Source organism: Acomys minous, assembly GCF_964271855.1.
Source record: "Acomys minous genome assembly, chromosome: 14".
Taxonomy (NCBI): Eukaryota; Metazoa; Chordata; class Mammalia; order Rodentia; family Muridae; genus Acomys; species Acomys minous.
The window spans coordinates 85,912,396-85,926,759 of record NC_140496.1 but is presented as its reverse complement, the minus strand read 5'-3'; the positions used below and the strand labels follow the sequence as shown (position 1 = coordinate 85,926,759).

At 41.6% G+C, this 14,364-nt stretch overlaps 1 protein-coding gene across 1 annotated transcript in view; it reads right to left on the bottom strand.

Annotated features, from left to right (window-relative positions):
* Positions 1-8,768: 8,768 nt before the first annotated feature.
* Positions 8,769-14,364, bottom strand: part of COL25A1 (collagen type XXV alpha 1 chain) — a 400,933-nt gene continuing 395,337 nt past the window's right edge. The window contains exon 37 of the mRNA XM_084756859.1: positions 8,769-13,493. Coding sequence (XP_084612985.1) covers positions 13,491-13,493 — 3 coding nt within the window. The 3' untranslated portion in view covers positions 8,769-13,490. The remainder of the gene's footprint in view (positions 13,494-14,364) is intronic.

The window sequence follows — 14,364 nt, the reverse complement described above, 5'->3', positions numbered from 1 at the left end:
AAAGGTTCAAGAGTGGGCTACAGCTCCCAGCTGGGTTTCCATAACTGTCTTTGGTGATTACAATTTAAAGTTGTGAGTTGCCTACTTATCTATTCACTTAGTTGGCATGCAGGCCTCAGCACAGTCTGAAGTAAATTCATGTATCAGCCATAAAAATTGCTACCTAATTCAAGTGACTATATAATTTCCTTTAGTATGAACTCCACCTTAAATTTATTTATTTATTTATGAAGTAGGAGGAGTCAAACCCAGGGTTTCACAAATGCCAGACAATCATGTTACTACCACTGACCTACACTATCCACCCTGCGCTGTCAGAGACCAGCTTTGTGGAAACATGTGTGGTAGGCTAAGCCTTTTGCTTTTCTAGTGTTGGCATAATTCTGGGACTGTTACCTCAAGTTTCACAGCACTGGGCTGTGTCTCCTGACTGGGAGCATAGGGGATAAACCTCCTCAGGTGATTCATATAATGTCTCTTGTCTTAGTTACTTTTAAATCACTGCAAGAAAAGACCATGGCACCATAACGAAGGTGACTTATAAAAGAAAGTATTTACTTTGGGGCTCATGGTTTCAGAGGGCCAGAGGTCATGGTCATCACCGTGAGGAGCATGGCAACAGGCAGGCATGGTGCCGGAGCAGCAGCCGAGAGTTCACATGTCAATCCACAAGCAGGGGGCAGAGGACTAACTGGGAATGGCTTGGTCTTTTGAACCCCCCAAAGACTGCCCCAGGTGACACACCAGGTGACACACCAGGTGACACACCAGGTGACACACCTCCTTCACCAAAGCCACATCTCCTAATCCTTCCCAAGCTGTTCCAAGTATTCAAATATATGACCTATGAGGGCCATTCTCAAACAATCACGCCTATATTCTACTTTTTTTTTCTTTCCTGTTATGAGTTAAATTGTGGTTCCCCTTGCTCAAAGATGTTTGTAATGCTGATCTTGGCTGTTGACTACTTCTAGCAACAACTTAAAACCCAAGCAGCTGGGCATGTCTGTGAGAAGGGTTTTTGATTGGATGATTTGAGGATGGCTATTGGTGGGGCAGTGGTGGCGCACACCTTTAATCCCAGCACTCGGGAGGCAGAGATGGGTGAATTGTTGTGAGTTCGAGGCCAGCCTGGTCTACAAAGTGAGTCCAGGACAGCCAAGGCTACACAGAGAGACCCTGTCTTGAAAAAAAAAACAAACCAAAAAAAGAGGATGGCTATCATAAGAGCATATTAAATATTAAAAAAACACACCTTGATCATGTAATGAATTGTCTTTATTTTTTCTTTCCTGATTTTACACACACATGCACACACACACACACACACACACACACACACACACACACACACAGAGTGAGTGAGTGAGAGAGAGAAAGAGAGAGAGAGAAAGAGAGGAGAAAGGAGAAGCAGGGTCTCTTCATTTAGTGAAGGCTGGCCCAGAACTCACTATGTAGCTGAGGATGACCCTGTTCTTCCTGTTTGCACCTCCCAGGTCCTAGGATTGCAAGTGTACCCCAGCAAGACTAGAATGTTCATCACATGCATCTATACCACAAGAGTGGTTCTTGCTGTCCCAAGGCACAAAGGCATATGTGTATGTGTCTTTACCACATAATATTTATATATCTGAGAAACACTTAAAGAAATGCTCAACCTCCTTAATCATCAGGGAAATGCAAATCAAAACAACTCTGAGATTCCATCTTACACCCATCAGAATGGCTAAGATCAAAAATTCAAGCGACACCACATGCTGGCGAGGATGTGGGGAGAGAGGAACACTCCTTCATTGCTGGTGGGAATGCAAACTAGTACAACCACTTTGGAAATCTATCTGGTGCTATCTCAGAAAAATGGGAATAGGGCTTCCTCAAGACCCAGCTATTCCACTCCTTGGAATATACCCAGAAGATGCTCCAGCACACAACAAGAAAATTTGCTCAACCATGTTCATAGCAGCCTTATTCATAATAGCCAGAACATGGAAACAGCCTAAGTGTCCATCAGTAGAAGAATGGATAAAGAAACTGTGGTACATATACACTATGGAATATTATTCAGCTATTAAAAACAAGGAATTCCCGAAATTTGTGGATAAATGGATTGAACTAGAAATGATCATAATGAGTGAGTTAACCCAGAAGCAGAAAGACTCAAATGGTATATACTCACTTATATCTGCATATTAGCCCAAGGGGCATGTCCCACGAAAGCCTTCACTTACCAGGAAACTGAGACAGAGGGGAGGACATTCTAGTGGGACTCTAGATGAGAGAAGCATGGGAGAATGGCAAAGTAGAAAGATCCAGAGGGTCATATCTGTATTTTTTCATTTAGTATCTACAAGATAGAAATATAGATGGCTCTTGGCCGGGTGTGGTGGCGCATGCCTTTAATCCCAGCATTCTGGAGGCAGAGGCAGGTGGATTGTTGTGAGTTCGAGGCCATCCTGGTCTACAAAGCGAGTACAGGACAACCAAGGCTACACAGAGAAACCCTATCTTGAAAAACAAAAAAACAAAACAAAACAAAAGAAATATAGATGGCTCTTATGATAGCCATCCTTAAATAATCCAATCATTTATTCATATTTAAAAGAAGTTATTCATTCTACCTCCCCCTCCATGTGTATATGTATGTACATATATGTAAGCACCCGTGTACCAGTGTCTACAGAAGCTATAATAGGGCATTGGGTCCCCTAGAACTGAAGTTACGGGTGGTTTTGGGTGCTGGGAACCAAACTTTGCTTCTCTACAAGATCAGCCAGTGCTCTTAACCACTGAGCCATGGTCCAGCTGTAGGACATTCACATTTGACATCTGGGGTCAGTGTTGTATTTGAAGTTCGTTATCAGCTTAACTCCTTTTAATTGGTGTTTTCCTGCTATCAAGTTTACCCTGACAAAGAGGTATGTATTGGGCCTTTTGAGAATGGGAAATGCATTAAGAGACAGTGCCTTATTTGGCTTTGGGGTTTGGTATGTGTGAGGAGGGGGAAAAACAAAATCTTGAGTGATTATCGTGCCGTCTAGTGCTCATCTTGGTCTTAAAGTAGAATGGCTAATTGAGATCCTTTCTCCCCTTCTGAACCAATATTTGAATCCTGTGAAGACTTGGAACCTCCAATTCTGAATTCAATCCTCACCCCCTGTGCCCCCCCCCACCACCTTGGCCACCTCTTCCTCTTAAGCACTCTTGAGAAAGGTAGTTGGATCGATACCATCGCAATCTCGTGCCAGGATGGTAGGTCTTGGTAACAGCATAGCGCTTGGCTTCAAATCTTGACTCTTACTGTGTTCCAGCTGTGTGAGCATCTGACTTTGCTGCCTTTCAAATGGAAAATGTGCTGTAAGCATTAACTACGTAACCTAAATAGAGGTTCAGCATATGGCTGTACGGCTCTGTTGCTTCGCCACTATAGCTTGTCAAGCCCTAAGTGGGTGTCAGCCATTACTCAGTTTTTGTGTAACTCACAAATTCCTTTGAAGGCTTTTACATTTTATGTGTATGAGTGGGACCCAGAGTGTATATATGTGCAATATGTATGTGCAGGTACATTTGGAGGCAAGAAGAGGGCATTAGATCTCCTGGGACTGGAGTTAAAGGTAGTTGTGAGATGTTTGATGTGGGTGCTGTGACCCTGGCCTTCTGCAAGAACAGCAGGATGTCTTAAGCATGGAGCCATCTCCCCAGCCCCACATGGATTCCTTGTATCATCTTTGCACAAAGTGTGGCAGCAGCCTTCGCTATGAACTGCACACCAGGGAGAGTTTGGTCAAACAATATCCACACTGTATAGAGTTAAGTAAGTTAGACTTGGCTCATTTGCTGGGTCACTTAAATTGATGCCACCAGCCTCAAAGAACACACACATTTCCTTGGTTCATTGGGCATCTATTGGTGGTAATAGACAAAACAAGTTAGATGCAGAAAACCCAAGGCATTACCTTTGTAGAGGAAGTGCCTGTGGGTTTGCTAGAGACCACTCAAGCCAATCTGTCTTACAGAACCCTGCTAGCTATGCTCTACTCAGATTGCACATGTATGCATGAGATGTCAACCATACACTGGACTGTGGGGGAAGTTATGGGCAGTCCTGGAGTCCTCTGTGAAACAATTCTAGAAGTTGACCCTGGTCTGCATGTTGACAAAATTCTGTTCCATTGGTCAAAAAACAAAAACAAAAACAAAAACAAAAAAACCCCTCATCATCTCAAACTAAGTGTGAAGAGTCTCTTTGTCTTTGTTAATTTTACAATGTGCGGCAGGCACATCACTGTGCTGGGGCCGTGAAGCTGAGGCTTCTGAAAGTGTTCCAGCATGTGCGATTGCTGGAGTAAACACTGGGAATTGGCGCTTAGCCCTAGCTGTGCAAACATTTGGGTGAAACGCAGCAAGAAGCATCTGTTCCAGTGGCTCTCAACACAGCTGTCTCTGATGGCTTTCTTCTGACTCACTCATTCCTGAGAGGCCTCTTTCTTTCTCCTATCAGTGCCTTACCAGGTTTGCACAAGGAAGCTTGTTAAGCATCTTGGGATGTGGTGACATTTTTTTTTCTTAAGTCAAGCTACCAGATGCAAACTTGCTTTCTCATTAGATTGTATGTCACTGTCTGTGCTAAAGGGTTTTTGGTTTTTTTTTTTTTTTTTTTTTAACATAGTGCACTTAGATACCCTTGGAGTAGTAATATACTCAGTGAGATTCAGGAAACAGCATTTAGCTTTTAATGATGGATGATCCTCTTTCCCAATATAGTGTATATATGTGTGTGTGTGTGTGTGTGTGTGTGTGTGTGTGTGTGTGTGTGTGTGTATATATATATCCTACTCTATGAAGGCTATATTTTGTTCTAAAGGCAGTAATGAGAGCTGAGGCTGTAGCTCAGCTCATAGAGGGATTGCCTAGAATGTATGATGGTCTGGGTTTAATCCCCAAGCACTTTTATAAGCTGGGTGTGTAATCCTAGCATTGGGAGGTGGTAGCAGGAGGACCAGAAGTTCAAGGCCTTCCTTGACTATATAGAAAGCGCAAGGCCAGTCTGGGATACTCGAGGTCTTGTCTTAGAGGAAGAGGGGAAAGGAGGAGAACAGAGAGTTTGTGCTGTGAGCCTCTTCTGCACCGAACACATATTTGTGTTAAGTCATTGATATTTGTGTTCATGCACTGCCTGGAGTAAAGTAATTTCTTCGTTCCTTTTCTGTCAACTTAAAAATTGAAACTCACTAAAGTCAGATAAATTGCCTTAGTAAGTGGCTGCAGAGATTCAAACTCCATTTTATTCCAGTGGTTAGATTTTTTATATTAAAGTCTGCTGGATGACAAGAAACTTTGCAAATACTAATTGAAGGCATTCTAGAAATAATTTATAACTAATATGAAAAAGGAAAAAGAAAGGTAACAAGAGAAAATGATGAGAATTTAGGATTTTTCCTGCCCAAACATCGCACAGAAAATTTGCATTAAAAAGGCTTTCATGCCCAATGGTGGGAAGACAGGACAAAGTTCTGCCTTAGAAAGTCTGGCTGCAGTGTGTTACTAAGACGTGTCACCTTGGCTTAGTCACTCCTTCTGGATTCTTCTCTCAAATAAAAACACTGATATTCTGTAACTCACACTATCGAGATATTTTAAGGTTCAGAGAGAATCAATAGAAAATTATTGTTAGAACTGCAGTTGTCAGGGAAACAAGTTGCTCTCATTTTTGATTGTCCCCAGCCATGGATGGGCTTGCACGATCTCAGACCTGGAAAGAATGTGTTACTCTTTGGCTCTGATGTGTCCCCACTAAGGCTCAGTGTTAATGGCTTGGCCTCTAAAACAGTGGTTCCGAAGTGGCTTTGGGAAGGTCGTGGGGTCATGAGGGCTGTGTTTCTATGGGTTGGCTAATCTGCTTTAGGGAAGGCTTTGGGTCTGCCGATGGGTAACTGTGCAAATGAAGGACCGAGGGGCAAGGCAGATAGCTTCCTTTCCCTAGATAAGGTAGGATGCCTTGAGAGAGTCGGCAGCTTCCACCTGAGGCAGCTGCAAAGAAATGATCTTGGATGTGTAGACTAAAACACTGATAAAGCAAGAGAATATCTGGAAAAGGTTCTCAGTGAAGGAAGTCTACTGTCTTTGCCTTAGGAACTTAGAGTTACTAAGGTCACTACAGATACAAGCCAGAACAGGCTAGCAGGTCTTTCAAGTGTAGGCCCTGAACCAAGGTCATCACCATCACTTAGGAGCTCATGAAAAAAAGGAAACTCAACAATTTCAGGCCTACTGAGTCAGAAACTCAGTCATTTTCACAAGGTCTCTAGTGATCCTATAGATGCCAACATTTGAGAACCAGAGTGGGTCTAGAATTAGTGGAGAGAAAGATGATCAGACTGCCCAGGATGAGGTGTTTAAAGGGATGGCAGCCTCTCACACACCAAACGAAGATAGAGACTTGCACCGAAACCATGTTTTCTTTTCCTAAGCCCCGATGGCCTGCTCTAAGACACTCAGCATCCACTCCATGCACCTGCTCCATAATGCACTCAGCCCTCATGGCCAAATTATCCTCTTTCTGGATTCAGAGTAAGACCTCGTGGTCTCTGCAAATCACCACTAAAGTAATGGGTGTGCAGGTTTTTTTGTTCTAAAGAGAAGAGGGTCTGTGGATGTGGCTCAGGTGGCAGACAATTCAACCCCCTCTGTAAACTGCAAAGCTTCACTCCTATGTCTTCTTAGTAAGTGACTGTATGCATACCACCAAGTTGGTGATACTACCGCCAACTGCATAGGAAGTCCTTAGGCTTAGAAATAGGTGCAACACATCTTCCTGTAGTTTTAGGACCCATATCCAGGCTGGCTGGGAAGCAGCATGTGGATTAATTATGCACATTAACTTCATAAACCCCAGTGAGTTTTGTTACTTTGAACCTCATTATTCACGTATTGATTTGGGTTCATGTTTTTTTTTTTTTTCACTATCTAGTGGAGGAGACAAATACATACTAAAAAAATTGCTCCATGCTAAGTGGTGATAAGCACAAGAAATGATTGGAGCACAGGACTATCTCATCTTGGCAGGAAGGCATGTTCAGTAAGTTGATGCACATGTTGAGTCTTGGAAGAACAGCATGTGCTCTTCAGCTGGAACCCGAGCTTGGGAATAAGGGGCTATTTCAGGCTCGAGGAGCAGTTGAAGATTTGTTGAGTAGTTTGCCATGGGAAAACTTTTGGGTAAGAGTTCCTGGCCTGCAAGACAGTGTGTTATATAAAGCGAGTCATGTGCGATCACACGGGGCTCTGCATTCTACACCAAAGGGTCCTGCATGGACAGGGGGTGACTCCCGGAGGATGCGAAGCAAGAGATGGAAGGATCACGGTCAAAGTGTTCTGCAGAGCTGTCTTCAGGAACGCTGTTGCAACACATGCTCTTGGGTTATACTGAGGAACAATATCAAAACTATAGTTTATGATTTTTTTTACATTTATTTATTTAGTGTGTGTATGTGCATGCTATGAGGCGTCTGTGAAGATCAGAGGGCAAGTTTTTGGAATTGGTTCCCTCTTTCTACCATGTGGATTGAACTCAGGTTGTCAGGACTAAAGGCAAGTGCCTTACCTGTTGACCCATCATCTCCCTGGGCTCCTAAGTTGCATTTTTATAGGGGGTCCTCTAAAAGGCAATGTTCTTCATGAAAAACCTTTTTAGTTTTCTTTTTCTTTTTTCTTTCTTTCTTTCTTTTTTTTAAGTTTCTTGGAATCATTACCCTCAGCATGAGAGAGTATGAAGAAAAGGGAAAAGGGTGGTTAGTTGCAAGAGGTCTGTGTAGAAGGCTCTTCTAGAATACACGAGAGGGTTGAGTACAGTCTAGACTGAGTCAGTGTGCATGGGAATGGGGAAAAGTGTGGTGATGGGCTAAGCACTGTATTAGCAGAGTGAGAAGTGGGTGTGTCCAAGGTGACGGAGGTTTCCATCTAGTTTGCCTGGATGGCAGAGGAAGGGGGCTCCATTTCTTAGGATTTGGAGGTCTGGAAGAAAAGCAGGGGTGAAAGCGAATATTATGAGCACTTGTGGGGAGTTCAGGTGGACATGGCTGTAGCAGCTGGTAAGGAAGCAAGCATGGAGATAGGGAGAACAACCTTTAGACGGGGCAGTGCCGCATAAGATGCAGATCAGAGGGCCAGAGAGATGGCTCAAAGGTTAAGAGCATTGGCTGCTCTTCCAGAGGTCCTGAGTTCAATTCCCAGCAACCACGTGGTGGCTCACAACCATCTATAATGTGAACTGATGCCCTCTTCTGGCTTGCAGGCACACATGTAGGCAGAAAACTGTTTACATAATAAATAAATAAATCTTAAAAAAAAAAAAGAAGCCCAAAACAACAACAAAGCAAGGGCTTGAACACAATTCATTTAAAAAAAATTAAAAGATGCAGATCAGAGCCTGAGGATTGGCAGTGTGACTGAGGGAGACTTAGCAGAGGGCAAGGAGAGAAACAGGTGGAGGGGACTTAGAGTGCTGAAAATGGAAGCAACAAGAAAGGAACACTGGAGGGGCTTTGGCATCTGAAATCACTGGTGCCTTGTGCAGGCATACAGTAATCACAGATCACATGGTGTATCAGTATAAAGTGGAATTATGCACCAGAAAGCATGAATTAAAAAAAAAAATCATCACACAATGGTGTGGTGTGAACAACGGGTTTACAATGTTGAAGAAATGTACACTAAATTTTTTTCTCAACTGTTTCTAAATTAAATAAAAATAGGACAAACTTTCTCAGGAATATCATTAAAACTTTATAACAATACAATTCATTATCATTGTTTGGGTTAATATTGTAATATTACACACTTTTTACATTTATGAAAATAAGTCATAAATAGTGTAAAAATAATTCCGAAGATCAACTTCTCACAAACTAGGAACCCTGAAAACAAGTTTTAAATGTAAATAAAAAACAAATTAGAAAATGAACACAAAGAAATTATTTCCAAATTGCAAATCAAAACCTTCACAGGCCTTTGATTTGGTAATGACGGTTGGAAAAATTACAATTGAAATAAGAAATCAAATGGGGGAAAATCACTTTTAAATATTTACACTACAGAGATAATCAGGTTTGCACCAATATATACAGTGAAAAGATACAACACATTCTTAGAATAACCAAGTACACAAGACTGGCCCATGATACATTAAAAAAAAATCCACAAAGTTATGCTTGCCATTTTCCCCCGTTTCACTTTTACTATGTGTTTATGTGAGTTTTTGGCAATATAAAAATAGCTGCACATAGAGATGAACTTTAAAATGTAAAAAATACAAATAAAAATATAATATTTCCAAAAGATTAAATCAGATACATACATCTTTTTAAAATGTCCAGCTTAATGAAACATTTACAACACTGTAAAGAATAGCCACCCAAAGCCCAACGATATGGGAGACATCACTTGTGCATCCGATGCATCAATATTTGTGAGATATGTGAGAATATCAACTTATTTTGAGAAATGTTGGTATGTTCCTTGCTGCCGAGAAATCAAGCATACCAAGGTCCATCCTCCTGCCTCCAAACCTTTCTGCCAATGAGCAGAGCAGAGCAGGCAGTTTGTCCACGTAAATGTATTTTAGTGAAAAAGTCATTAAAATATTTATTAGTATAGAAGTAAAAAAAAAAACCCTAAATGAATCCACTTGCCATCTAAGTGAGAGGAGTGTCTCTGGGCATCTGACATGGAGCCAAAAGAGAAGATGGACAGGAAGATGCGTTAGGAAAACAGAAGGGGGAACAGGAGGCCTTTGCATCCTAAATGCAGCTTGGCAGAAGTGTAACTGGCCAGACCTCTCCATCGCCAGCTTCGGGGGACCATTCGCAGTATGTTTGGAATGATAAGGATCCCATGAACCTTTTGAGCTAGTAGGGATTTTTTTGTTTTTTGTAAAAAAAATTACTAAATTTTGTTTTGGAGGCATTAAACATCGAAATAATTTGAATATCAAGAAAGGGAGGCAGAGGCGGGGGGCGGTCTCTGTGAGATCGAGGCCAGCCTGGTCCATAGAGTCCAGGACACCCAAAGCTACACAGGGGGGTGGGGGGAAGAAAAAAAGAAAAAAGAAAAAAGAAAAAGGAAGAAAAACCAAGGTTTCAAATGTTAGCATCCAAGTTTTTCATGCAGTGGGAGGGGGTCGGGGATGATTAAAAATGCTGTGTTTTATGCTCTACTAGCAATATTTTACTTGGAAATATTTTAGGCACATTTCCTAAGTGCCCAAAATGTAAGACACTGAGGACAATTTCCCCAAAGGTACAGAATGGTGGTCTGACCATTTTCTGAAGCTGGCAGACGTATGCACTAAGTACATGCAATGTATGTAAACCGCCCCACTAACATCATATGCACAGAGTGTAAATCCAAAGGCAAGGACTTTCTGTTGGTAGAAATGGGAGACATTTCGATGTTCTCCATAAAATAAAGAGGATGGATGAACAAACCCCTCCAAGGCTGCACATGATAACGAAGGAAGGAGAGCTGGGAGAGAGGTCCAGACACGCTTACGTAGCAGGGACTCTGTGTGTCATACTCAGACTTGTCGAAAGCATGGGCCGCATCGCACATAGAGTAAGTATGTAAGCTGAAAGGTGAGGGACCTCACAAAAGGAGGTACGTGAAAACAGATAAAGGCATATGGTGTATAAGATGAACACAGAGGAAGGGAAACCACGAGAGGCTGTTTTACATTAGGAAAGGCTAGTCACTGAGCTACGATCACAACAAATTCATGAACTTCAGAAATGAGACCATGCAGTAACAGCTTAGGAATGCCATTAAACAGAGAAATAAAATTACCTACAATAGAGGTCTGCCGCCCATCAAGAAAAACACGAGGGAAATTTATCAGCACCAACAACACAAATGGAAAACAGTGCAAGGTGAAAACACAACACTGGCATCTTTTATAGATGCTGGGTGTCTGAAGTAAATAAAAACCTGACCTTGACATATTTCCAATGGGAGCTTCATACTTTTTTTCCCCTTAATTCTCCTAAAGAAGTCTTTTTGAGAAAAAGAATGCCATCTATAAACGTATGTATCAACAGTGATAATCCATTATTGATTCGTTTGGAAATTATTTAGTTTGGTGACAAAATGGATGACTAAGAAGATGTTTTAATAGCCCAACATTTAAGGTTGACTCACGGTGGCTAAGTCAGCAGTCCACTGACCACAGTCCTCAAGATTGTATAATCGCCCTGTTTTTGTTTCCTGAAGATAATGTGTCACCGTGGGCTAATTCTTGTCCCCCAAATGATTTAAGACGAATTGTTTCATAGGTTGAAAAATACCTTACCCTAACTACACCATACAAGAAATTGTTAGAAAATTCTCTCCATTAAAAAAACATGCTAAATTGGCTTGGAGTATGGAATGTTACTAGAAATATTAAATTCTAATCTCAGAAATGATACAAAGGAAAAAGATGACACCATTTTGCATGATTGAACATTTGGCTACATGGTACAAAAGACATCTTAAGATCTGCTTTGAAATTGTATCTTCATTGTTGTTATCCTAAGCATGAATTAATTTCCCCTCTGGTGGTTAAAATCCAAGCATAAAATCTACAACTGTTCCCATACGAATGGCATTTAATCCCTGAAGGAAATGAAAATCTCCAATGGGCTGCCAGGGTGACTACTCCCATGGATGGTACACCTCTGAGGCAACCCTTCCATTTAGGATAAATCATTTCAAAATGTGCCACAAACTCTGCAGTATGCAAAGAAATGCCCAGTCTAAGTGCCATGTAGGTGAGGTTTGAGCAAGTTGGTCAAAACAAGACTCATTTTATGGCAACTGTATGGCAGAGCTTTTTGAGACCTCAGATTTGGTCTGTGTACAAGACAAACACCGAGAAACGTAAAAACAAAATGTGAGAAATACATTTCAATATAGAAAAAAAGCCGAGAAGCAAGTTCATGCTATCAAGTGTGCAAAATCAGACTTTACAAAGACTGACAGGTATATTTGTCAATATAAATCAGAAAGTAGTGAAAAATACTTAACCTTCATACTTTACAACAGTTGAGTGGAAAATGGAGTCTCCATATAATCTCTTCAATTATCTCAAGCAAACAACAAAAAAAGACGTGTGTAAAGGTTATTTTCACGGTTGGGTTCAAATTATGTTCTGAAAACTTTTCTAAAAATACTGTTTAAAAGCCTATGAGACCCAAACTGAAGGAAATTTTTCTGTCCCTGGACTAAGAAAATAAAAAGCATGAGGGAAAAAAAATGGAAACTACATTTTGTTTCTAGAACATGTAGAAAACCGTTTGGTATGAGTCAACCCAGGAAGGAGGGAAGGAGCGGAGCTTTCCAACCACCTTTGGTAAAGTTAGTACTGAGAGCTCCCCTGCATTTGCAGCAGAGCTTTTTCTCCGTGATCACTTCCTGGGACATGCTCTCTCTTCAGCACCCTGAGCTGTGACGGGATGTCCACACCTTTCAATCTGCACAAACAGGGGCTTCCATTCCAAGGCTCCGCTGTCTCCAAAACACTGCCACATACCTCTGACATTTTCCCAAAGCACCCAGATCAACACCAGTGGAAAGTCAGTTCATCTAGAAAAATATTTCTGCTGTTCTGGGTGATCGTGTTTATAAACCTCCTTCCAACTTGGTCACATGGCGGACAGTGCAGGATGCTGAACCGGACCTCTTCCTGCATCTTCACCACCAAGCACGCAGCCCGAGGAAAAACTTAGTGGCAGCAAACAGCTCAGCCCCTTGGTATTTCAACCAAGGTGGTCACAGGAGCCCACAGTATCAGGAGCCTGTGGATCTGCAGTCGGGACTGCAACTCCCTCAAAATATAAGACCAACTGTGTGTGCGCTCTCCATCAACTTATCTCTTTTTGGCAATAAGCCACGGTGTAACCCCCTTGAGATGACAAAAGGAATAAAAGCTCAGATGTAGTCACAGAACTCACTAGGCAGCATGCAAGCATCTGCATTTGCACAAGCAGGTTTGGCACAAGGTCATGCTGTTTTTAGTCAGTTTCAGGAGGTGGTGTGGGCATGAGTGAACGCTACTAGGAAACGTGTGCTATATGTCCAATAGCTTTGAGTCCATATTTGGTCACAATTTCATGTAAACTATTTCATGGCACTTCTTGTCCATGCAATTAACAAGCCCCAAATAAGAAATTAGCAAGAGCAATCAACCAATCTCTATCACTGATGTCCGTATAAATACATACGTTCACATAAAATAGAGACACTGATCTTAGTTCCTGCAGGCTCCCCACTTCCAAGAACTGCCGTGAACTGCCTAATTTCAGACGTGAGAAAAGATGGACACCTGGACTACTGTGAACGGGGAGAAGCAGTGTCAGGTGAGCAGATCCCACACTTGCAAAATCTGCGTTTCAGTTTTTCAACTATAAATATAAAAGGTGGACCGTTATATACACAACTTCATGCTTGGAAGGTTAGATTCATCACTGCAGAAAAACAGACAACAAGAAAGACACACGTGGAGTTAGTGGCTCTTTTCTAACAATTCCAAATTAGCATTTATTTTTACAGATATTGGAAGAACCTTGTAGGTTTTTTTTTTTAAGTCAGTAATCTAATTTGATCATTTGATGTTTCCCATATCAAACTTAAAAAAAAAACCCTCCATTTTACCATAATTCTCATCTTGGTTCCAACTGGTATTTTTCCATTGTAAACTAAGAACTTTGTGATAAGTGATGGTCATAGTCACTGTTCTGGGAAAGCAGAAAGCTGTGATTTTACTACAGGTATGCTTACATGGCCATACACAATGTCTTCCGGCATTACAACACAACCTAATGGCCAAAGGGTATAAGCCCAAAGGCATACTAACCAACACAGACCTGTCTGTAATGATATGCATTCCTGATTGTGGCTCCTTTTTCCTGTGGCTAGCCTTGCCTTGCCAGCGAATAGATAAGGTAAATAAATCTGCCTATTATCCATTCTCATGCATTGTGACAGTTCCACCATAATAGAAAAAAAAAATCCCCTAAATCTCCAGTTCCTCGTTTGGAAGAGCCATGTCTTCTCAGAACTGCCATGAATTTGCGTTTGAGAAGCAGTTTTCATTGTGCTTTTTTTTTTTTTTTGAGACAGTGTTAACACTGTGTAGCCTCCCAGCTGTCCTCAAACTCTCAGAGTTCGTCTGCCTTCTGTGTCCTGAGACTAAAGGCATTGTTACCATGTCTGGTGACTTCCTTCAGTTTTACTCAAAGAAAACTGAATGAGGAAAGGAATGCAGCGGACCTGGAGATAACAGGCATCTCCTGGCCCACCCTCCACAGGCAACCAGTCCCAGAATTCCCTTTCTAT